Here is a 26,411-nt window from a genome sequence, read left to right as displayed (position 1 = left end):
CTCCATCACGTATTGAATATAGTCCTTTCAACCACTATCATTCACCAACTAAAATCCTTTTGATCTTTGTTGATTGCCGACTGTTCTTGGACAACCATGACTATGGTCCCTAGACCTTTGTCTCACAATATAGTACTTCGACCTTTGTCATTCAACTATGGTCCTTCGAAATATCATCACCCAACAACAGTCATCCGACCACTGTCACCGTTTATAGTCCATCGATCATTAATCTTTGATTATTATCACATGGCTACTACGACGCCTACTAACTTCATCATCTGTCATCACTACTGATGCCAACACACGACATCACTTATATAATTGGTGCACCAACTTAATCACTAAGATTTATGCTGGATTTTTCCCACAAGACCCTTCCAAGTTCAATAATGTAATATATTCCGTATCAATACATTTCGTCGAGGAGGGGCATCATATGTAATCAATGATAGGCAATACTGGAATCATTTTAATCAGGTCAAACCCGTGATTTTTCTCTTTATACTGTAAAAACTCTATTGCCACTTATGATTCTTGCACTTTGTACTTTATATGTATGTGTGTTGTATCTTCATATAAAATTAGGATGTTAAACTATCTACATCTCTAGTGCTGCAAATATTTCAACACGCGATAATTATCATATGCATTTATTTTGCGTCCATCCAAATAATTTTAAATATTTTAAATATATCAATTTTTCACTGTGTTATATTTTATTTTACTTCCAATTTCAAAGACAATTTTTACGCATGCGTGGTAGTGATAAAAAGTTAAAAACTAAATAATGTTTGTATGTAACGCTAGATTTCTGAGTCCAATTTTTTGGTTTCAGAATTATCTTTTAGTTTTTTTTTTTAATGTTTATTCTACTTGAGCTTTGCCCTTTTGGTTGCTGCTTGATATAATTTTGGTTTCTGTTACATCTGGGATCTAACTGCCTCTGTCATGTATTTTATAGTTAATCAAATGGGCTTTGAAATCCACCGTTGCTTAGCTTTGTTGGTGGGATCCGTACTCGATTTCCCTCGAGCGTCAGTACCTCTTAAGTAGGGCTCAATCAAGTATGGGCCAGGAGGTTTTTGGGGTGGGTGTCTCTTCTAGTTCAGCCAAGGATTAGTCTTGCCGCCAAACATCCTTTTGAAGATGTCAGCAGGTGGATATCCCGTTCCCAAAAAATAAAATAAAAAAGCTTTGCCCTTAATTTTTCCAAAAAAAAAAAAAAAAAAAAAAAAAAAAAAAAAAAAAAAGTCTGTGCAAGTCTCCTGCTTATTGCAGAGCGCACTCTCCCTCTCTCTCTCTCTCTTTCTATTTTAAGTGTGCATGTGGATTCATTTGAGAACTGATAGCATTCATTTCTCCACTCATCTTGCTCTCCATCTTCAACTTCTTGGAGTACGGGTTGCCTTTAAGCTGTCTCCTCTCAATTAGAAGATGAGGTAAATTTGATTCCAATTACCATTTTCAATTCGCTCATAACACTGTTCATTTCCACTGCAAACCATTTATCTTCTCATCTCTTCTTCTCAAGGCGCTCTCACGGTGTTCTTATCCTTTTTCCAGGACAGAAGTTTCCTTTTTGTGTGGTTCTTCTTCATAAATGTTCTCAACTTTATAAACTGAGCTTAGTGTAGTGCTATGAGAACATCTATCAGAGAAATCTTGCAGTCAAAACTCTGTTTATATGCTTCTACACTGAAATCTTTTTCCTTTCAAATCTAGTTGTAAAATCTCTTCAAGATTTGAGCTTTCTTGAGGTTTTCATCTCTATTTGTTGCATATGTGGCTCAAAATTATTTCAGTGCTCTGTTAATATTTTTTTATATGTATTGACAGTACATTTTAGTGTTAATCTAGTGTCAATAGTAAGTAATACTGTGCAAAATGCTGATCAATGCAAGGAATTTTTTTTTTACTTAAGTTCACCTAAATCTTTTTTCAAATTATCTGGTGTTCTCTAGCTAAAGAGTTTCTGATGAGATACTATCCTTTACACACAAAAAAAGCCTTGAAGTTTAGAAGAATAGTCATTTAACAAATTTTCTGATATTTTTCCTCTCTGAACTGCAGAAAGAGCCTTCAATGACTAGATGGAATTCTCTCATTCTCTAATTCTATAGGAAATCATTTGATTCTCTGATATCAAGTGGCCAAGCAGAACAAATATAAAACTTCATTGTGATCATGCAAGATAAAAACAAGAATTCCTGTGCCAATTTAAGGAAATCTCCCGAGCAGCTTGCAGGTTCCAGTAGTGCTTCTCCAAGTATAATTTCTGAAATAGCTTTCAAACCAAAGGCTGTCAGGTTGAAACCTGTAGCTAATCTTTCATCTGAAATAGCCTTCAAAGTGAGTTCCTGACTCTTCTTTTTCAGAAAATTTAGATGACTTTGTTGCTGTTGCTTTATTGAATTTTAGTGATCAATCTCTTAAAATTTCAGTGTGATGCATCAGTTCAAGCAGCTTCAATGGCTTTGGATATGGAATCAATTGATATATCAAAAGAAAACTCAAAAACTATCATCTTGTACAGACCAATTGCTCAGGTTGTTCCAAGCTCAGTGTTGCTGAAAAAATTGGTCAGTTCATTCTAACTTGTAATCTTTTCAATTATTTATAATCAGATAAGCTCAAATTCAGAAGATTTTTCTCCAATGAACTTTGAATTATGACTGTAGAGATTTTATGTGAGACATTTGGCCAAATTAGGAAGATAGATTAAGGCTACGTTTGGGACAGCTTTCTTACTGCTTTAAGAAGCAATAAGAAAGCCGTCCCAAACGAAGCCTAAGAAGTGATTATATGTGAGAAACTGTAGAGAGTAGCATTCAATAACAGCAAGAATTTATGAAGAATGATGATTCATAAAGCAGATTCCAAATAGTTTGGATAATTCTAATAATGAATTATTTTCTTCTCAGGAAAACCATGAAGAGCATAAACAAACATTACTAGATGTACACTTCCAACCTCAAGAACTAAATCAAGTAAACTGTAGCCAATCCACTATGAGTCTTCATCAAAGTTTGACATCATCAAGCAATGCAAATAATTTTCTCTGCTCTTCAAATTCTTCTCATGAGAGTAAGAAAACTAAAGTGAAATCTCAACAGATAACAAAGAATGGAGATCGAAATTCTTTGGATGGATATAATTGGAGAAAGTATGGGCAGAAGCAAGTAAAAGGAAGTGAATATCCAAGAGGCTACTATAGATGTACACATCCATTTTGTCCTGTGAAGAAGATGGTTGAGAGATCAAAAGATGGAGAAATATCTGAAATTGTCTATAGGGGAGATCATAATCACCCAAAGTCTCAAAAAAAAGAGCAGATTTCATCTTCCAGATTAAGAGAACAGACAAGTGTTCTTGATGGAAATGGTGGAAACTTCATGGACGATCGAGCGTTTACTGATTTTCTTCTTGAAGAGAATTTGCTTGAAAATAAGACAGAAAATTGTGATGTTGAAGACTTCTTAGATACTGGCATTAATAGGAAGGCACTCTACTCTGATGATTCAGATACGGTTCTTCATGCTCTTTCTCTTAGTTTTGGTGCAGATCTCAACGGAGGAAAAGCTGCTGCATTTTCCACCAGGGATGGTTATGAGAAGAAGAGTCAGAAAAGGTATTTATTTTACTAATTGGTTTATTATGAGATTAGAAACTAAATTTAAATTTGACTATCTGCATCACTGCATGAATATATCGTACATTTTTTTTTTTTGTGATATTTAGGACCATTAAGGCAAACTCACACACACACCACATTTGTAAGACTTGTACCCAAGACTTTTGGTTGGTAGCCAAAGCTCCCAACCAACAGACCAAAATGAGCTACGTAGTAAATTCATTTATGTATGTGATTAAGGCTTTGTATGGTTTGAATTAGGCTTCGTTTGAGATTGCTTTCTTAATGCTTCTTAAAGCAGTTTTTTAGTATAAAAAATTATACTAAAATTATACTTTAAGAAGCAGTAAGAAAATCCTCCCAAACGAAGCTTTAATTAGAAGAAAGGAAGTGAAACGGAAGTACTAATGATTAAGGAATTGAAATTGAATTTTTTTTTGCCTTACTAGTTTTCTGAGAAGAAATTTAATGAAAAACTATTTTAGTTCTTGTTTGATTGATGAAAATTTGAGTTTTTATTTTTAGTGATGTCGGTGTGTGCTAGTCTCAATAATGACCTCATATTGTTAATGGGAAGATATTTTTGTAAAAAAAAAAAAAGCATTTGCTTGCATTTCATAGGTAAAATTCAATTTCCTGTTAATTACATTTGAGCCAAATGCTCAATATCTAATTATGAAATAGCATTCCCTTTAATTTCTTCAAACCATACTGACCCTAAAAGTTTTTTTTTTTTTTTTTTTTTTTTTTACAGTTAAAGTCTGATAGTGTTTGCTAGAATTTGGAATAGATTTCATGTTTCTCGTATGAATGATAAGCATTGCAATGATAGAAGCAGTGATGCAGTAGTATGTTAAAAAATCAATAACATTTTGCGTTAATTTCATATTTTCTAAATTATTCTAGTTTTTTTAATATTTTCAATACTTTGTTTCAGTTTTATAGTATTCAATTTAAGAATTAGTATTAAATAAACAAGGGTTCCGACATTATGGACGGATGTGGGTAAAGAAACTAATCCATGAAAGTATAATTAAAATAAAAAACTTGGAATATATGTTTGTTTACAGACAAATTAAAGGAATTAATGTATATTATTATTCATAGAAAGAAGTTCTGTGCATTTAGGAAACTAAATGGGTTGGAGAGAAGACTAAGGAGATTGATAGTTTAGTATTTAAATTTTGATATTCATGTAGGAGTCGTACTAGAAATGATGTAGTAGTGAGTATAAATAAAAAATTGAAGGATAATGCTATAAAAATTAATAGAATTAGAGATAGAATTATAGCTTTATAGATTGTTGTTAATTTGAAGATTATTAATATTATAAATGTTTATGCTTCTCAAGTAGATTTAAATGTGTTTAAAATTAAAATTTTAAAATGACCTAGAATAATTACTACAAAGTACACCTTTTGAAGATAAAATTTTTATTGGAAGAGATTTAGGCTTTGTTTGGGACATTTTTCTTAGTGCTTCTTAAAGTATCTTCTCAGTGCAAAAAATTATTTTTTGTACTAAAAAATTGTTTTAAGAAGCAGTAAAAAAGCCGTCCCAAACAAAGCCTTAAATGAACATGTTAGTAGAGTGGTAGAATTTTTAAAAGCATTCATGGTGCCTATAAGTTTAGAAAGATTAATGAAGGTGGTAGTATCATGTTAAATTTTGCTCTAGCTTATAATTATTTAGAAATTGCTAATACATTTTCTTAAGAAAATAAAGGAACATTTCATCACTCATAAAATTGGATATAAGAAAACTTAGACTGATTATTTTCTTATAATAAAAATAAATCGTTTAGATTACAATGATTATAAAATTATTTTGAGTGAAAGTTTATGGACCTAACATCGTTTGTTAATTTTAGACTTTACACGATGAATGAGCGAAATATGAAAAATAAAATAAAATGTTGTCCTAGGATTAGGTAGAAGTATTTAAAGAATGTCAACAAAAATAAATTTAAGAGTAAGATTTAAGATCTTAAATTTTTGATTGTGCATTAGGACGAAGCTAATATTAATTGAGAAAAAAATAGTTAGTGATATTAATAATGTTGCAATGCATGTGCTTGGTGTATCAAAACAAAAATCTCCTTATAGTAAAAATAGTTAGTAGTGTAATAAAAATGTACAAGAAAAAATATAAAATAAGAAGTTTTATTATAAAAATTGATTTAGATGTAAGAACTCGAAAAATTGAGAAACATATTGAGGGGCTAGTAAAGAGTATAAGAAAGCAATATGCGATGTAAAGAATTTAGGTTTGAATGATTTATATAATAAATTAGATATGAAGAATGGCAAAAGCAAGCAAAGAGATATGATAAGTAAGGATTTAGTTCAAGTGAAGTTCTGTAAAGATATTCAACATAGGTGGATGAGATATTTTGATAAGTTTTTCAATAAAGATTATGAGAATATGATTAATTTTAATGAACTTAGCACCCTAAATAAAAATATGGAATTTTATTTTTATTGTTTTATTAGTAAAATTGAAATTAGAGACTTTAACTAAAAAAATTGTGAAAAAAAATTGGACTTGGCGAGTGATTATATTCTAATAGAGGTGTGAAAATGCTTAGGAGATGCAAGAATTTTGGCTTACTAATCTTTTTAATATTATTTTGAAGACTAAAAAGATTTGAGATGATTAGAGAAGGAGTTTGTTGGTTCCTATTTTTGAGAATAAAGGTGATGCACATAAGCGTGCAAATTATGGAGGAATTCAATTAATGTATCATAAATTAAAATAATGGGAGAGTAATTGAGCATAGATTATGATGTAACACTAATATTTCTCAAATTCAAATAGAATTCATGTCGGGTAGATCTACTATGGAAGTTATACATTTATTGAGAGATTTGATGGATAAGTATAGAGAGAATAACGAGGATCTATATTTGATATTTATTGATATATAAAATGCATATCATAAAATTCCAAGAGATGTGCTCTGGAGAGTTATAGAAGAAAATGAATTAATAATTCTTATATTTAAGTCATTAAAGATATGTATGCAGGAGTAGTTGTGTTAACATAAGGTGGTTTGACCAAATATTTTCTATTTCAGTTGGATTACATCAAGGATCAGCTTTGATACGTCATGCAAAAATTATCTTGATCGGACATGAATCTCGAGGCAAAAAGCTAGTTGGAAACTTCAAAATTTAATTTCGGGAGCATCCGAACTCCGATTTCAGTGAGCTTATAGTCAAACTGAGCGTCTCGGAAATACGAACCCGACGGCACCAATTAAGTTCAACCCAATCCGAGCCCAAATGAGTCCAAATCAAGGGCTCAAAGTGCTGTCGGAAGGTTCAAACAGCAATTTGAGTTACCAAACGGTCTCCGATTTTGACGAGCTTATACTCGAATCGAACGGCTCGACGAGACAAATCCAATGAGCCCAAGATCGCTGAATTCCGACATCATTAAGGCCTCCAAATGTCCAACAAACGGTGCACGATCTAAGGGTTCACTATCGGCCGTCCATTCGAACCAATCCCTATTCGCCCTTGATCTCACTCCTATTTACTAGAAAATCTATAAATAGAGCCCTCATTCTTCACAAGAGAGGATCCAAGAAAGAGAGAGAAGAAGAGAAGAGAGGAAGAAGAGAAGGAAGAAGCTCCTCCTCGACGGCCGCCGGACCACCGTGGAAGCGTCGTCGGACCACCGCAGAAGCACCGCCGGACCACCACAGGAACCTCGCCGGACCACCACCGAAGCCTCGCCGGACCACCGCCGGAGTTTCATTTCACCACTGCCTTAAGGTCCGACGTTCAGTACCGACGTCCTGCTTAAGGCCCGACGTTCAGACCCGACGTCCTGCTTAAGACCCGACGTTCAGTCCCTACGTCCTGCTGAAGCCCCGACGTCCTGCTGAAGACCTGACGTCCTGCTTAAGACCCGACGTTCAGTCCCGACTTCTTGCTGAAGACCCGACGTCCTGCTTAAGGCCCGACGTTCAGACCTGACGTCCTGCTTAAGGCCCAACGTTCTGCTGAAGGCCCTACGTTCTGCTCAGGGCTATACCATCAACACCCGAACTTTCAAGTGACATCAAGTCTAACACCTGACTCCTATCGAACAGTTACTGATTGTAAACCTGATCACCCTTGGAGGGGATTCAGTTCTTTGTAACCAACTCAAAGTCTAGTGGAAATATTTTCAACTGGGCTAGGCCTCGTGGTTTTTCCCCTTTTCAAGGGTTTTCCACGTAAAAAAAATTTGTGTTCTCTGTGTGTGAGCTAGTTATCCGTACAACGCTAAGACGCAGAATTAAATCTCTATCGCCGCGTATTTTCTAGCCCGCAACAAGCTTCAAGCCCATATATTTTTTGTTTTAGTCATGGATGCTCTTATGAGACATTTACAAGAGGATATGCCCTAATGTATGATTTTTGCTGATGATGTTCTTCTTGTTGATAAGACTAGAGAGGGAGTTATGAAAAACTTGAATTATGGAGGTTAATCTTAAAATTTGGAAGTTTTTGCTTGAGTAGATCTAAAATCGAATATATGGAGTATAATTTTAGTAGTAATAGATCTAGCGGTAGGATTGTGACTTTGGACGATCAAATCAATAAAAAGAGTACACATTTTTTATATATCGGCTCTATTGTTCGAAATAATGGTTAAATATATTGAGATATTATTAGTGGAATTTAATATGAATAGTTAAAGTGGAGGAATGCTTCAGTCCTATTATGTGATAGAAAAATACCCCTCAAACTTAAGGGAAAATTGTATAAGATGATGGTCAGACCTATAATATTTTATGGAATAGAATGTTGGCCATTAAAACAAAGCATAAAATTAAGTAAGGTGTTGCGAGGATGAGGATGCTCGGGTGGATAAGTGTCTTTACTCTTTAGACAATGCAAAATGAGTATATATGTGAAAAGATTAGAGTAGCTCCAGTGGTAGATAAGTTTAGAGACAGTCGCCTTAGATGGTTTAGTCACTTAAAATATCGGTCTTCCGATGACTCGATTAGATGTATTAGATTTGGTTTACGTTAAGAAATGTATAAGTAGACCTAAAAAGACTTGGTTAGAAAGTATTAGAAATGAAATTTTTTTTATTAGTTTTAAATGAGAATATGACTCTTAATAAGACACTATGGAGAAAAAGGATTCATGTAGCCGACCTCAGGTAGTGGGATAAAGTTTTGTTGTTGTTGTTATTGATGGAATTTTCAGGATTTATCTATTTAAATTTTGTATTAGTTTTATTTTATCGTGTGACTTTGTGTTTATAAATAAGGATTTGAGTGTTTATAATTTGATTATATATTGTGAATTGAAATTCAAAGTTAAATCCTCTTTCCCTCATTAATTCCCCCAAACCTCTCTCTCTCTCTTTCTCCCCTCTCCCCTCTCTATTCTTTCCTCTCTTCACATGAATCTCTCTCTCTTCACCTATTATTTTTCTCTCCCAATGTCCTCACAAGAACCATAAATCATGAGACTGCTTTAGGTGTAATTTCCTATTTTTGAGAAACCATCACATGAAAATCCTCTTTCAATTATAATTCCCAAGGTGTCACATGTCATGCCCCATCTCAATGCAAGCTCTTCACAATAATTGGTCATATTGACCTAGGGTGTAGCAGATAAGCAGAGTTTTGATCCATTCATTCAGTACCAATATATTCTTATCTTTCATAGCTCCCCTCAAGACAAAAGCTTGAGCCACTAAACTAAATCAATAAGGTATTATAATTAATAAGATAGCCATGATTACATTTGAGTCAGTACTTTACATGCATGCCAATTCATTTACATAATTTAATTAGCTAAATATGTCGATCTTAGATGTGATCATGCTTGTTGAATCAAGAGCCTATTCATCAATGTTTTGCCATGATAAATAAGTACATTCTTATTATGAGATTTAGGTATTATTTGGGATGGCTTTCTTACTGCTTCTTAAAGCAGTTTTTTACTAAAAAAAATTTAATTTTTGTACTAGAAAGCAGTTTTAAGAAGCAGTAAGAAAGCGGTCCCAAACAAAACCTTAATTATCATTTTATTTTACTTTTCTGATTTGTATTGCTGGATTTATCATATTCGTAGAAAAAATGGTGAAAACACAAATGAATCTTCAGTGGCAGCACATAAAACTTCAACACCTAAAGTAGTGGCTGCAGTAAATCACAAACATACAACTGATGATGGCTATCAATGGAGGAAATATGGACAGAAGGTTGTTAAGGGTAACTCTTATCCAAGGTTAGACAAATCAGCTTGATTTACTCATTTGTTTTTTAAAATCTTAGGCTGTGTTTACTGATTTCATAGGAAAAATTATGCAATGCTCAATGTAATTTGTGTGGAGAAAAATTTTCACTTTTATTCTACTACTCCTTAAATGTTCAACTTTTCTAAAATATTAGGAAAACTAAAACTCCTAATGATTTCCAATATCAAATCTACTAAGGTTTCACCAAACCTTGTAGTATTATCAAGGGACCAGCTGATAGCAAATTATCAGGTTTGGTATAACCCTTAAATTCATCTATGAATCAAGTAGCATATCAATCATATATGTGTCATAGTTAGAAGGCTATTACTGGTAAAATAATAATTTGATTATGAGCTCTTTAGCCTCTAGTGTTATGGTGCCTTCATTCCTTTCTCTCAGCTGAACTGAAATGCTATATATCACAAACATCATTTATGTTTCTGATAGGAAATACTTGAGTTATCAAGCAAATCTAGCAATAATCGGTAAAAACAGCGAGCAATAAGCGGATTTCAGAAAGAAAAACAACAAAAACGATGCAGGAATTTCAGAATATTGGAGAGAAACACAAGGAAAACTTCTTCAATTCAATCCACGAACAAGAAAAGCAAGACAAGATACAAGTTTCTTCGATTCGAGAGGAAGATCAAATCGAAGAAACAGCTCTCCAAATCTCTAGCACACCTAGAGCCCAAGACAAACCCTAGATCTCAAATTTCTTCCAAATTCAAGTTGAAAATCTAACCCTAAAAATAGAGACTAATTAAAGCAAAGCGGACAATTACAAAATCCCTAAACAACCGTTAATTTAAATTTCCCTTCCAAGAAAAACTTAATTAAGAAGTGGGTCCCATAGCTCCAACCGCCCCCTCTCTCTTTTCCCTTGTTCCGCCCGCCCCTTGGTCCACCTCCAGTAGCATTGAACCAGTCAAGGATGGACCAGTTCAGTCGGCCCCTGGGCCGGCCTAACAGTTTCCTCTAGCCTGTTTGGGCATAATGAGTAGGAGAAAACATTATCATGTATATTATTTAAGTAGAATATTTTACAATTTTACAGCCAACCAAAAATACAATTCCCATACATTTAATTTATGGCAATCAAGCAGCTTTGAATCAATAGAAAACTTTGTTTTCACTTTACATTTCATTTAAAAATACATGAATATATGGTAAAACCAAACAAACACTAAAAGAAGGAGAATTTAACTTCTAACAATGACAAGCTCAACTGACTTCTTAAATTATAGCAAAATAAGAACTTACAGACTAACTTTACTCAACTCAGTAAGCATGCTAAAAGAGTTTTCTAATCCCTGACCATATAGTTATAGATTTGAGGGCCAGATTTGCTAAGACTTTATCAGAATGTTGCTAAGACATTATCAGCATGAAAAGAAATATCACTATTAGATAGAAGATGTAGCATCTCCTTCCTCTTCTACAGTCTCATCTTCTTGGGAATCCATAGAGGTAAAATTGGGAAACATTTAAACTCTTCAATATTGATAGGATTGTCAAAAACCTTAGCTTCATGAGCACCATCAGCCTAAAGCTTCATTTGGAATGGCTTCCTTACTGCTTCTTAAAGCAGCTTTTTAGTACAAAAATTTAATTTTTGTAATAGTAAATTGCTTTAAGAAGCACTAAGAAAACTATCGCAAATGAAACCTAAGATAAACTTCTGATGTTTCACTCTCCTAATATAAATTTCCTCTATAAATGGGTTAAATGATAATATAATTGTTTCTTGCAGAAACTATTATAGATGTACCAATCAGAACTGTAGCGCTCGCAAGTATGTAGAGAGGGCATCAGATGATCATGGTTCATTTATCACAACATATGAAGGGGATCACAAGCATTAATGGAACTGATGGAGATGACAAGAATGCTATTGGCATTAGACTCTTATACTGCTGCTCTTTATAACATTGGAGGAAACTTTTGGGTTATACAAGGCTTAATTACTTGGTTCACTTCTTATTTTTAGTTCTCTCTGATAAACTTGAATCGGATCGATTTTAAATTTTTTTTTTTTTTTCATTTCTAAAATGTTGTCTCTCAAACATAAATTTTTTTCTTACTAACTATTTTTCTTATTGTAAAAGTAGTTAAATATTATTTCAAACCAAACTTTAGGCTTCATTTGGGGCAGCTTTCCTGTTGCTTCTTAAAACAACTTTATATTATAAAAATTTAAATTTTTATACTAAAAAGTTATTTTAAGAAGCGACAAGAAGGCCATCCCAAACGAGACCTTAATCTTAGTTAAAAATTAATATGATCTTTATATAATTTTTAAATCTTAAATTTTAAGATAATTTTTATATAATATGTATGGCGCTTCAAGGTTTAATTTGAAAGAATTGTTTATTTTATCTCTTAATTAGTATATCAGAGTTACTAATTTTCATTTATTTAAATAAAAACTAGAAAAAATGACTATTGGCATCAAAACATTCACTATATTCATCATTTATCTAAAATTTATTTATAATAGTTAGAAGTTTAATTAATACAACAATGCATTAGTGTTTTTTTTTATTACTTCTAACTATAAAAGAGTAAAACTCAAAATAGAAAATGAAAAATTAAACCTGAAAATCTTGTTTATAAGTTTTATTTTTTTAGTCTTTATGTATTTAGGTGTATGTTGGCAAGACAATCGAATCCATCACGAGTGAGGATCACAATTGAACACTTAGTTTCTATGTTAAATCATACTGTACTATCATAATCATGTTATATGATATGTTGTTTAAAAATGAAATCAAGTAGTTTATAAAAATTAAGAAAATAAAAAAATAGTATAATTAATTATACTGTATAATCTAGAGCATTCATGATGACTAGTTATTTTGATAAATGCTAGTTTGAAACTCTCAAACTCTAGATTTCTAAAAATAGATACATTTAAATTTTGAAATTTGAACTAATTGTACTATACAATCTTGATCTTATTGTACGTATATTAATAAACTTTGCATATTTTGATTTGTCATCCAGGCAATCGAATCAATTCAAAATCATAATTGCACTTTGTACAGCACAATCAAAATCGTACAGAATGAATGCATAGAATATTTGGTGGATGAATGATGGTTCATCTAGGATGATTCCTGAACTAATTCAACAAATCATATTGTACGATTCATATCATACAATGTGATCCTATAGAACTTAAAATCAAGTATTCTCCCATATTTTGTATTGTACGATTAGTATATTAAAATTTTAAAATTAAGTTTTTATGTAAATTGCTAATTCTGATTCTTTTGACCATGTGAGTGTACAAATGAGTAACCAAAGATGTTTTCTTCTTGAGAGAGAGTCATTGGAGAAGGAGATTGATGTTCTCTTTACTTGAGAGAACTTGCCCAACCCACTTGGTAGAGAGGGTGAGGTTGAGAGGTTGTTCCTTGGGGATTCAAGAGTTTTGTAAGGGAGATCACATGGTTGTCCTTGTCGGCTTGTATCTTTGTTCTCTAGGTTTTGTGTTGGAGCTTTTGGAGAGGAGCTCTAGGGAGAAAGTTTTTGGGTGAAAGACTTGTGACTAGTTGAAGAGGCTAGGGGAGCGGTGTCTCCACCGTTACGAGGATCAGAAGGAGGGTGAAGGCACCTCTGCCTAGCAAGAGGTAGGAGGCAGAAGGAGTTTAGGCTTTTAAAAGGAGAAAGAACTTGTAAAGATCATTCTCCAACTAGAAATAGAGAATGAACTTCGCCACCTTGCTAAGTGCAAAATGAGTGGTTGATAGTGGAATTTCAAAGTAGGAGGAACTTAGGGAGTTGATGTAGGTTAAGTTTGGCCGGACAACTATAAAATTTTTGTTTGCATTTCTTTTACTTTTTTGCAATTTTATTTCTTGCAACTGCATTATCGAGATTTGTGATTTCAAAATTATTGTGGTTACATTCAAGTAAAATTTTCAAAAAAATTTCTTTCAATCAAAAGTATTTGTTTTGAATTAACTTTTAAATTAGCCTTAAGTAATTTTTATTGCTCTGAAAAATAAAAATTATAATTAAAAAATAAAAAATATTTTCAACACTTTCTACTCTGGTGGGTTTTCTAATAATGCTTTTTTTTTATTATTTCATTAAAAAAAAAAATTCTGACCCAACGCTGCAACGCTCATGACCCTAACATCACTGAGTTCACTCAAATTCCAGAAAACTCGAGAGCTTAGCACTACAACGTCCAGTAGGCTCAACACCACAGTGCTTACTTGATCAATTTTTATAAATTTTAGTGAAATTAAAGTCGAGACTATTACAATATATGCTTCCATTTTGTAAAGCTATTTTTGGTGCATTGTTTTTTTAACAAAGCGCTATAAGAATTTCTAAAAGTGATATAAATATTTGATTAAAAAAATTATATATGCACGATCTGTACGATTTTACAATTGATATATCATCAAAAAATTATCTTGATCGGGCACGAATCTCGAGGCAAAATCAAGTCGGAAACTTCAAAAGTTAAATCCGGGATCATCTGAACTCTGATTTCAGCAAACTTAGAGTCAAACTGAGCGTCTCAGAAATACTAACCCAACGACACCCAATTCGCCTCAATCCGAGCCCAAGTGAATCCAAATCAGCCCGACTTTCCAGTTACGCCGGAACTATGCCTGATCTCCAAGTGACGTCACAGTTTTGCCTGAATACCATTTAACGCCGGAGTTCTCCCCGGCCATCGATTGAATTCGGACTTCTACCCAACGACGGACCTCCGCTCGTCGCCAGATTTCTATCTGACACCGTACTTCTACCTGTTGTCGAACTTTCGCTGGATAACTATCCAATGTGGGATTTATATATATAACTGGACTTCTTCTTGACGCCGTACTTCTGATCTCCGTCATATGACAATAGTCCTTCCGATCTCCGTCGCCCGCCGACTATGATTTTTCTGACTTACGTCGCCCACCGACTACAATCCGTTCGACCAAACAAACACATCAATAGTGATTCTTTGTATTAAAATCATGTAATGTACTCTATAAGATGTACATCGAGTTAAGGCTTTCACCCAATGAAGGGCCTCATTTGTAATCAACCGCAATACTAGTGGATTCATTCAAACTGGGCTAAGCCCCTTGGTTTTCCCCCTTTTCAGGGGATTTCCACGTAAAAATCTTGGTGTCTCATAAATGCTACACCCCTCTCTTATCTGATTGCGTGCCGGATTTTCGTACAACGTTAAGACGTTAAATTCTATATTTCTCTACCGCCGTGAATACTCTAGGACGCAACAACAATAATAACAAATAATTTTATTTTTGTAGGAATTTGAGTCATCAAACTTAAATTTAGAGGTCAAAATAATACAAATCAAATTAATAGCACAATAATAGATCAATTTATTCACATTTATAAAAACAAGAACAATTTTTTATTCATAAAAATACAATTGAAGACACAAAATCATGGTTGCCTTAAGGTCTAAAACATAGAGTGAATTATCTTCTTCTGTGCTTTGTTTTAGCTGTGATGATAAGTACATCTTTCTCATTTCTGGTCATGGATGAACAATGACATTTTCTTGATATAAATCATTTGAGATATTTCAAGCAATACTATTCCATAAAGTTTTTAGACTAGTTTCCTTTATGTCTTAGCTTTCACTAATGAAATGACAGGAGTGGACTTCTAACAATCTCATCAGAAGAAAGGAACCAATTCAGGAGAAGAGTGATATTATTAACTTCTAAAAGCTTCTTACTCTAATTTGATGAGAGGAGAGAGATATCTTAATACGATCGATAGGTAGGGGTATCAAAAGGGGTCGACAAGTCAGGTTCGGGTCCAACCCGAGTTGATCCAGGTCCAAATGGGTTGACAACACTGTGCAGGTCTAGCCTGCACGGACAACGTCGACGACACGGACGACATGAGTGCACGGGACGTGACGATGCTTGGCTCTCAGCCTGAGCCTCTCATGCGACGAGACATCAAATGTGGTCAAGCACTCACCTGACATCAGATGTGGTCGCGCACTGTCGCACTCACGCTAGCCGACGACTAGATGAGACGTCAGACCGCGGTTCCCGGTTCAATCCGGTTGGTTTCTTGGGTGAACCTGAGCCCGTCCTTATTATAAACGGGTTGAAATCCTAAACCATAACTTGACCCATTTCTCAAACGGGTTGACCCTAACTCGGAATTTTTTAGAAGAATTTTTGAGTCTTGTCAAATTTTGACACCCCTATCGTTAGGCCACAACCTTCAACATTATTCGATCAGCACAATAATATTTTTGTCTTGAGGCTACAAGATGTTGATTAGAATTTGTCCGGATAGCACAATCATCATCATTATCATTTGATTTTTAATATTTCTCACCAATTTCCATCTAATGCTTATGAACAATTGTCACCTATCAGCCATCAAGGCTTGATGTTCATCTTCTTCGTACATGATTGTTAGATCACCCTCTTATCATGATGAGAGAGGGCTTATTACCTATCATTGCTTAATTTTTTTTTTTTTAACAAAAAAAATATTTATTCAATAAAGAAAAAGGGGCACAACAACAATTGACCAACAGCCAGAGATACAAAAAGTAAGAACATAAAAAACCAGACAAAGAAAGAGAATCAGCAAATAGGGACTTAGGAATGGAGGCCCCACACCAACCTCGCAGCCAAGCACAACCCATCCATAGGTGTCAGTAGTACGAACACATTTCAGAGTCCACCAAGCAACAAAATGAGGCACCCAGGTTGCCAACCAGCCCAGCCAGCCAGGGGAAGCTGGGGGCCTCCTCCTCATCGTCCAGCCACAATCTAAAATCATCGACGAAATAACAAAAACCAAAGACAACACCCTATTTCTTCTTGCCTTTGTTTTTATGCTTCTTTCCACCCACATTGACAAGGGGCGACCACTTAGTAAACTTCATATAACAATTATAAATCAAATATGATATATGACATAAGACCCTATAGTAATCAAGGTTGTTTGCTCGCTTGATAAGAATGTGCGACGAATCCAACAGGGTGACTGAAACCTCCCATTTAGCTTGAGATTGAAAAAAAACTACGAATGGTATCAAGAGAGGGTTTTTCAGAAGGAAAAAAACCAACTAACGAGAACTGAAAAGACTTAGCTAAAGCCTCTATTTTCTGGTCCGAGATCCAAAGGGAAGGCAAGCCATGAAAGGATGATGCCCTAAGTTCAGAAAATTCAGTGATTGAAGCCTACAAGAACATGCAAAAAAGACCGCGAAGAAGATGAACCCCCTAAAAAACTAGGGTCGAAAAGCTTCGGTGCCATCCGGCACACGCTGGAAGCGGAGAAAAAAACCAGCAAATCAAAATCAAAACCAGAAAAGAAAGGAGACTTCCCTGGAAAATGCAGAGATGACCGGCGCCACCGAGGCGAGCAACCCTTCAACGTGGAAGCTAGGGCAGAGCCCTAGCGGAGCCCTAGCGGAGCATGTGAAACGACATAGCGAAAAAATTGAACATAGAATCCCCTAATTAAAAAAAAATGTATCATAGCTTAAACTTGGATATTTATAATCGATAGTCACTCAATGTCTAATTACATTTTCAATAATGAAGAAGTATTTAAAATAGCAAATTAATGAAATCAATTTATTTTTTTATACAATGATATATTTCCATTAAATCACATTTTAAGTCATACAACACAGAGTAGCCACTTTCCTTCAAATAAGAACACATTTTCATCCTAAATCATACTTTTTTTGCAAATATGATATTTATAATTACAATATATTGCTCATCATTTTAAAAAATTTACAGGCAACACAAGTAAATTAAGAAAATTATGTTACCACCTGTCATAGTATATTTGGCTAGAAGTTTTATGCAAAATTTAAAAAATAATTTCATGCTTCATTTGAAATAAATTTATTACTTTTTTTTTAAATAATATTTTAGTTTAAAAAAATAGCATAGAAGCTGTCCCAAGTAAGCCAAAATTAGAACATTTGAAATATAACTCGCGGACCAAGAGAAGTTGCAGCAAAATTTTTGACGGAATGTTGGAATGTCTAATTTTATTGAAGATTAAGTATGAAAGTGCAAAATAATTTCAGTTAGATTAATAAGAAGAATTAACAGCTCAGCAAAGATTAAACACATCACTAACGGTAAATATTTTAAAGCAATTTCTGAAAGTTGGGTTGGAAGCGAGTCCGGGGAGGTCAAATTTGTAATAAATGATTTACACACATTTAGCTTAAAAAAAATTAAATTTTGAGTCAACTTAGAGTGAGTGAGGCCTTAGGCTTGGTTGAATTTAATTTTATTTAAATAAAATAAAAAATTGCATGATCGGACATCTGTTCTTTTTATGCAAAATTAGAATTTAAACTCTATTATGCTTGCTGAAACATAATTATTTAATATAATATATGTATTTTGAGTGGGTTTTTAAAATAATAATAGTGACAAATAGGCATCAAAAATATAAATGAAAAAATATTTAGATTCGAATGAAAAATTTTATGCGGATAAAAATCATGAACATAAGAGAAGAGTTCGCTACATGGAAAATTTGATGTGAGCAGAAAATGGAGGCTCACAAATATCATATTGGAAAATCCTAATTACCCACAGTTGGTTAGCTCGTGTGGGAGAGAACCGGCTGGGCAAAGCTCAGGTCCCAGGTTCGATCCCCATGGGCCGCAGCGGAAGTCTTAAGTCAACCAGGGCCGCAATGCGGATTGGTTCATTGTCACCTAATTAGGGATCAAGCGATCTGACACATTGGTTGATGAGCGGAAAATCCTCCCATCTGCTCGCGCTCGAATCCCCCATAATATATATGAAAAAAATAATAAAGGCCTATACTGTTAGGGTGTGGACAGATCCTCAAAAATTCGCATAATTAAATTGCACTACATTTGTTGCATCACTAGCATTTCATCTCACGGCTAACAGAATTTGGGACAGACTTTAACAATTCGAGCCATATTTCTTGATACGTTACCAACAAAAAGGTCTTGATTGCGCACGACTTTGAATGCATGTTCAAGTTGGAAATTTTTTAAATTAAATTCTGAATCATCTTATAATCAAACTAATTCATAGACTCTAACAATTTGGGTCATCGACTCTAACAATTCGAGTCCAGACTTTTGTCGGACCATCGCTCGGCTTCTGCTCGCTGTCGGACATCCACCTGACCACCTTCGGACTTCAGCCCGATCATTGTCGGACCACCGCTCTGTCGCTGACCACCGTCAAAGTTCCACCCAGCCGTCAGAGACTTCCACCCAGCCGTCGTCGGACTTCCACCTCGCCACCGACCGCCGCCGAACTTCAGCCCAACCTTCGTTAGACCACCCCCTCGGCCTCCAAGCGTCGTCGGACTTCCACCCTCCCGTTGATAGTTTTCGGACTTCAGCCCGATGATCGTCAGACCACTGCACGACCGCCGAGCGTCACCGGACTTCCACCCAATCGTTGACTACCGTCGTTCTTTAGCCCGATCTCCGTCGGACCACCACTCAGCCGCCAACTACCACCGAACTTCAGCCCAACCTTTGTCAGACCACCGCCCGGCCGACGATCGCCACCAGACTTCAACCCGACCTTCGTTGGACCACCCCTCAACCAACGACTAGCATCAGATTCCAGCCCGACCTTCGTCCGATCACCGTTGGAACGCCGACCGCCTCCAGACTTCCACTCGGTAGCCGAGCATAGCCAGACTTCCGCCTGACCTTCGTCGGATCGTTTCCCGTCAGCTGAACTTCTGCCCGGACACTGTCAGACTTCTGTCCGTCCGTCGTCAGATCTTTGTCTAACTCTCAAAACTACTGTAATTTGACCGCCTCTAAGTCAAATTTATTGAAATATTTTCACCTGGAAGAGGCCTTGTGGTTTTTCCCTCTTCCGACTTTCCACGTAAAAAGATCGGGTGTTTTACTTTTCTCTCTTTGTTTGTGTTCAATATCCGTGCATCACTAAGATGAAAAATTTATTCACTCTATTACTAGCCCACAACATTTCTATTAAATTAACTATAAAAATTTCGATTGAGATACTGATCCAAAACTCGACTAAAAATTTCGAGAAAATCTGAATAGGGATATCCGAACTAAAATTTGGTCACGATAGATTTAAAATTTTAAAAAATTTCTTTCAGACGGCGCAATTAACTTAAATTTTGATTAGATTATTCTTCACTAATTATTTTCCAAAATTTTATAATATTAATTTCAAAATAGTTAAAAAAATTATAGCAAGTTTCAATGGTGCAAAATAATGGAGTGGCTTTTTGCATCATAGCTTATGTTTCGTTTGGGACGGTTTTTTTATTGCTATTTAAAGCAACTTTTTCGTAAAAAATTTAAATTTAATTTTTATACTAAAAAATTGTTTTAACAAGCAGTAAGAATGCCGTCCGAAACGAAGCCTACTCATCATTAGTTTTGGTTGCATCAAATTCTTTTATTTCATTAATCACCAAAATTAATGCTTTGAAGAGGCCTAATCACGTGCTTAAGAATCCGATTATATTAGGATTATGGAATGCTATAAGAAACAAAAGAAAAGTGCATCTAATAATTTTCTTCCCTTTTTTATGCTGAAAGTGAAAGAAGATTCCTATATGGAATTCCTTGCTTAAATGAAGCGAGGTTAATTTTTTAAATATTTAGATTTTTTCATTAGTAGGAATAAATTTTAATTAATTTTAAGCTTTTTAAATGAAAAATAAAAATAATAATTTGATATTGGAGCAATTTAGTCCCATAGTATCACGTTGCCTCAATTTTTTTTAATCTTGTGACGGTAAGACTGTATAAAATTGATCCAAATAATCTTTTTAGGATTAAATTTGATATATCATAAAAAATTATGTTGATCGGACACGAATCTCAAAGCAAAATCTAGTTGAAAACGTTAAAAATTAAATTGGAGACCATGTGAATTCCGATTTCAGCAAACTTATAGTCGAACTGAACGCCTCGGAAATATGAACCCAACAACACCAAATTCAGCTCAATACGAGCTCAAATGAGTCCAAATCAAAGACCCGAAGAGCATTTGGAAGGTTCAATCTATAATTTGGATTGCCAAACAGTTTTCAAACATGACATGCCAGTAGTCGAATCGAGCGGCTCGACGAAAAAAATCCAACAAGCCCAAGATAGTTGAATTTTAATATCATTAAGACATTCAAATGCTCATCAAGGGATTCATCATCGGACGTCCATTCAAACCACTCTCAAGTTACCCTTGATCATCCTCCTATTTACTAGCCATGTCACTCTCAAAAAATTATAAATAGACCCCTAATTTTTCATAGAGAGGGACCGCAAAAGGGAGGAAGAAGAAACCCAAGAAAGAATAGAAGAGGAGGAAGAAGAGGCCAAGCAAAGAAGAGAAACTTAAGTTCTCTTGCCACCAGACTCCTCCTCGACCACCTCCTGGCCACTGACTGACGTTGGACTTCTTCTTGTAGCCGGATTTCTATCCGACACCGGACTTTCACTCGTCGCAAGACTCTCGTCGGACTTCCACCCGACACCGATTTTCTACCCAAAATTAGACTTCTGTCCATCATCAGACTTTCATCGGACTTCTTCTCTAAGTTGAACTTTCGTCCGTCGCCAAACTTCTACCCGACCGCCAGCTAAAGTTGGATTTTTGCCTAGCCACCAACTAATGTCGGACTTCTGCCGGACCGCCAACTAACGTTGAACTTCTACGCAACTACCAATTGACGTCGGAGTTCTGCTCCACCGCCAACTGAAGTTGGTTTTTCTATCTGGCCACCAACTAATGTTGGACTTTTGCATGGCCTCCAATTGGTATCTGACCTCCATCGCCCTCTAACAAAGATCTTTCTGACCAATGCCGTCTGTCGACTACGATGCCTCCAACCTCCGTCACCCCGACCTTCATCTCCCATCGACTATGGTCCTTCCAAACTCCATTGCTAGATAAAAGTCCTTTCGACCTCTTTATCCCGTTGACTACGGTCCTTTCGATCTCCGTCACCCCGACCTTCATTGCTCAATGACTATAGTAGGCTACAGTCATTCCTACCTCGATCGCCCTGACCTCCGTCGCCCACTGACTATGGTCCTTTCTACCTCCGTCGCTAGATAATGATCTTTCCGACCTCGGTCAGCCACCAACTATGGTCCTTCCGACTAAACATATGTATCAACAGTGATTCTTTGTATTCTCACCATATACATCAAGAAAGGGCCTCCCACCAAGGAAGAGCCTTATTTGTAATCAACTATAAGGGTGTCAATTCAAGTCAATGGGTTGAGTTCGTTTCGAACCCAAAATTGACCTAACAGTAATCTGGTCAAACCGAACCTAACTCGTTTTTAAAAATGGATCATGTTTTTGAACCCAAAACTAACCTGATTCGGGTCTGGGTCAACCCGACCTGACACGAATGACTCAGGTCTGACCCAAAATTGCTAGTTTTTAGGTAAAAAATTTGGTCAATCTTTGATTTTCGGGTCAAAAATGGGTCAATCTTGGGTTTTCGGGTCAAATACGAGTTTTCATGTCAATTTCGGGTCAATTTTGCATTGCTGGGTCAACCCGAACCTGACCCAATTTTTAAAACTGGTTGATTTGTTGAACCCGAACCTAACCAGTTTCGGGTTCGGGTTGACCCTAACCCGAGTTTTTTCTTGTCGGGTTTAGGTCGTGTTTCGAGTCGTGTCAAAAATTAACACCCCTAATCAACTACAAATACTAGCGGATTTAGACAAACTGGATCAGGCCCCGTGGTTTTTTCCATATTCAGGATTTTTCACATAATAATTTCGGTGTCTCTTTAAATATAACACTCTATCTCTTATCTAATTGCATGTTGGATCTTCATACAAAGCTAAGACGTTAAAATTTATACTTCTCTACCGCCGTGAATATTCCAGGACACAACAAAATTGTATCAATTTTATATAGTCGATTGACTAAATTATATTAAATTTTATATCACAATTATAACATTAGAGATTGTTTTTGATCAATTTTGTATAGTCAAGAGATTAAGCCTTCATTTCAGATAGTTTTCTTAATGTTTTATTTAAAAGCTTTCTAGTATAAAAATTTCTTGAAAGCATAAAGAAAACAATAGCCAAAAGCTTTCCCAAACAAAGCCTATTTTAAAGCAACTTGATATATTGCAAGTAAGGGTATATTTGGGATAATTGCAATGTTTTATAAAGTTGATTATGAAGTTGTTGTGAAAAAAACTAACTTTGCTACTATGATTGCATAAAGTAGCTTTCTAAAACATAATTTTTTTTAGAAACGGTAGGAAAACAACAAAAAAAATAGTAGTCAAAAGAAATTGTGATTACTATCTAAAAGGCAAAGTAGTTATAAGGCTGTCCCAAATAGGAAAAATTATTCAGTGCGGACATTAGATGGCATCTGGAAACCAACCAGAATGCGCCACGTCACTTTTTTGCTCGGTACTGGGTGACGTGGAACGTTCTTGTTGGTCTACAAGCTGTCTTGTGTCCGCACATTATAATTTCTCCCCAAATAGACCCTAAATTGACCAAATGCGAATAATCTGAACGTTATAATGAGATTTTGTTTTTGGAAATATATCTCTAATTTTGGTAAAGAGTAGACATATTCCTACTAATCCATAAATCTCAATAGGAAAATATCCCTTGTTATCACATTGCATTGGAAAAAAAAGGAAAATATCCACGTCATTTTCATTTTTTAACATAAAAAATAAATATAAGATATCATTTCATTTAACTTTTTAATTATTATGATTGGATGCAAGAGAAAAGTTTTATTTTCTCATAATTTATTTTTTTAATGCTATTTTATCAATAACAATATGATAGAATAAGATCCATAAAAATATCTTTATAAAATCGTGGTTGAAATTTTATAAATTCAAATTTCAATAATCAAATCTGGCTTTCTTTCTTTTTTTAAATTGATATTTGTCTTTGCAAATCAAATATTTTATTATTTCTAAGTAGGTACTAAACCTCTAAAGCAAAAATTTGGTTAGAGGAGTTAAATTTATTAATGGTGGAGCTTGGGATGATATATGAGTGGACAGAAACAACAGGGTTAGCAGATCAGGTGGATGGGTTGGATGGCATGTTATTGGAAATTTGTGGTGTTAAGAAGATGGTGGAGGGAGTATAGGAGATGTTAGAGGGGTTCTGGGTAGTTTTGGAGGGGGAAGAGGAGGAATTGGCATTGGCAGGAGACAGTGCCCCCAATTACTCTAGTCTCCATAAATGTCCTTTCTCAAAATAAATTTGACTCACTCAAAAATAATCTCTCCGAGCAAGACACTCTTTCATTAGAAACCTCTGCTTTCTCTTACAGTGAATCCCATGACACCTCAAACCGTGAAACCACTACACCTTCACAAAAAAAAAAAAAAAAAAAAAATCCTCAAAGGGGAGAGCTTCCAGGAAACCCCCAAACCCAACATCAAAAAATAAAAGACCAGTCCCTCCATTGCAGCCTGGAATATCAGGGGATTTTTCTGCTCTGATAAAGTGTTTGGTCTAATCTCTAGGGCTAGATATGTTATGTTCACTAGAAAATATGATTCACCTCTTAGCTCTTTTTGTTTCTATTTTCTTCAACAATCACTTTGTGTTTGATCTGGAGAACAGTTGCAATAATTTTCACTACTTTAGCTCGGGCAGAATCTAGATGAAATGGTCACTTGATAGGATTTCTTTTAATCCTTCATTCATTTCTTCTCAAATGAACTCTGACACTGTGGCTTATGGTGCCTCGAAACCTTTTCTCTTGTCTATGATCTATGCATTCAATAATCAAGATGAGAGGAAAGTACTTTGGGAAGATATCAAATCTATTGCTCCTATTACAGACTACTCTTGAATTATTATGGGAGACTTCAATTATTGTAGGTTTCCATTTGATAGGCTTGGGAGAAATACCTTACTTCAGAGTCATCTACATGATTTCAACACTCTTATTTTTAACACTAAGCTTAAAGAACTTGCTTCTATGGGGAACCCTTATGCTTGGTTCAATTAGATATTGGATAAGTTTATTCTCATAAAGCTTGACCGTATGTTGGTTAATGATGATTGGTTGGCAACCTTTCCCAACTCACATTATGTGGTTAAAAGCCCTTCTTGCTCAAATCATTATCCTATTGTGCTTCAACCAGGGGAAATAATTATTTCCCACCACATATTCCTTTATAAGAACTATTGGGCTAAAATTGATTAGCTTTGATTAACTCTGATTCCCATCTTCTATGCTAAATCCATTGGTCAGCTTATGGTTGATCTTTATAACAAGCTTAAGCAACTAAATATGCTATTAAAGGAAATTATTGGGTTATTCCAATATGATGGGTATGCATCTGGAGGCTCTTCATCAAAGCATGATGAATTTCAATATCCTGAGTACGGACTGTAACAATCAAGATATCACTCTTTCCCTCAAGAATGTTAGCCACCAACTTGATGTTGTCACCTCAAATTAGTCTTCAAGGATTATGCAAAGGGCCAAAACTAAGTGGATCTCACATGGGGAAGATGACCTTAAGTTCCTTTTCTCTAAAATTTAGATAAGGAGAAATTACAGGAAAATTGCCTTATCCCTCACTTTGTCTACTTCTTCCTCTTCTTATAAAGATGTTGTTAATACTATAATCTCTCACTATCAAAATCTCTTTAATCGTCAACCACAACACCATTTTGATATCAACCTCTTTCCCCCTAGGGATATTATTCTGCTAGATCTGGCTGCCTCACTCACTAATCCTATCTCCAATCTTAAAATTAAACAGGCGATTTTCTCTGGAGCTTCTCACTCGGAATACTATCGCTTATTAGATATGGGGATCTATTATATTGAAATCTATTATTAAACAAATTGATAAACTCAATGCTAAGTTCATTTACTTTGGAGATCTGAATGCCAAAAAATTGTTACTAATTTCTTGAAAAAACACATGCAAACCAAAACATCATGGTGGTCTTGATCTCCCATCTTTACATGCTATTCATTTTAGCTATAATTATGTGTTGATTACTAGTTTTTATAACAATGACAATCTTATTTCCAAATGGCTCTTATTTAAATATACTTCACCTTGGAAATCTCCTCCAGTAAAAGCTACCTCCTCATGGAAATCTCTATGTAAACATGTGGTGTGGGCTAAAGAGATGTTCAATTTTAATGTATTTCACAATTTCTCAATCTCCCTTTATTGGGATCATTGGATCGGAGGAAAGAAATTTGAGGAGGTTATTGGTATGCTTCCCTTGCGTGACCTCTTCCCTCTTAACGTAAGACTTGCAGTTATTCTTAAAGATAATGGATGGATTGTACCGTACGTTCACACTTCCTCTCTTCTTGATATTCTTAATGGTATCCATGTTGACAATTCGGTATGTATTTATTGGGGTGGTGGTGAAGTATTTGGACACAATAAATTTTTAAATTATTATTATAGACAGCTTACTTCTGTCAACTGGCATCATTTTGTTTGGCATAAATACTATGCGTTACATTACTCCACGTACTGTTGGATGGCT

At 35.0% G+C, this 26,411-nt stretch overlaps 1 protein-coding gene across 2 annotated transcripts; it reads left to right on the top strand.

Annotated features, from left to right (window-relative positions):
* The first annotated feature begins 1,241 nt into the window (after nucleotides 1–1,241).
* LOC110102424 (probable WRKY transcription factor 26) lies at nucleotides 1,242–11,941 on the top strand. 2 transcript variants are annotated; one of them, XM_020830760.2, is made up of 6 exons: nucleotides 1,242–1,442; nucleotides 2,074–2,352; nucleotides 2,445–2,582; nucleotides 2,925–3,631; nucleotides 9,721–9,876; nucleotides 11,643–11,941. In XM_020830760.2, exons 2-6 carry the CDS (start codon nucleotides 2,188–2,190, stop codon nucleotides 11,752–11,754), a joined length of 1,278 nt encoding a protein of 425 aa, XP_020686419.1. In that variant the 5' UTR covers nucleotides 1,242–1,442; nucleotides 2,074–2,187; the 3' UTR covers nucleotides 11,755–11,941. The 2 variants fall into 2 exon arrangements, with proteins under 2 accessions (XP_020686419.1, XP_028555558.1); XM_028699725.1 differs by lacking the exon at nucleotides 1,242–1,442 and having other exon boundaries at nucleotides 2,214–2,352; nucleotides 2,458–2,582.
* Nucleotides 11,942–26,411: the final 14,470 nt, after the last annotated feature.

Source organism: Dendrobium catenatum, unplaced genomic scaffold (genome assembly GCF_001605985.2).
Source record: "Dendrobium catenatum unplaced genomic scaffold, ASM160598v2 fragScaff_scaffold_1374, whole genome shotgun sequence".
Classification (NCBI taxonomy): domain Eukaryota; kingdom Viridiplantae; phylum Streptophyta; class Magnoliopsida; order Asparagales; family Orchidaceae; genus Dendrobium; species Dendrobium catenatum.
The sequence above is the reverse complement of the archived record's forward strand: the minus strand, read 5'-3'. Positions and strand labels throughout refer to the sequence as shown.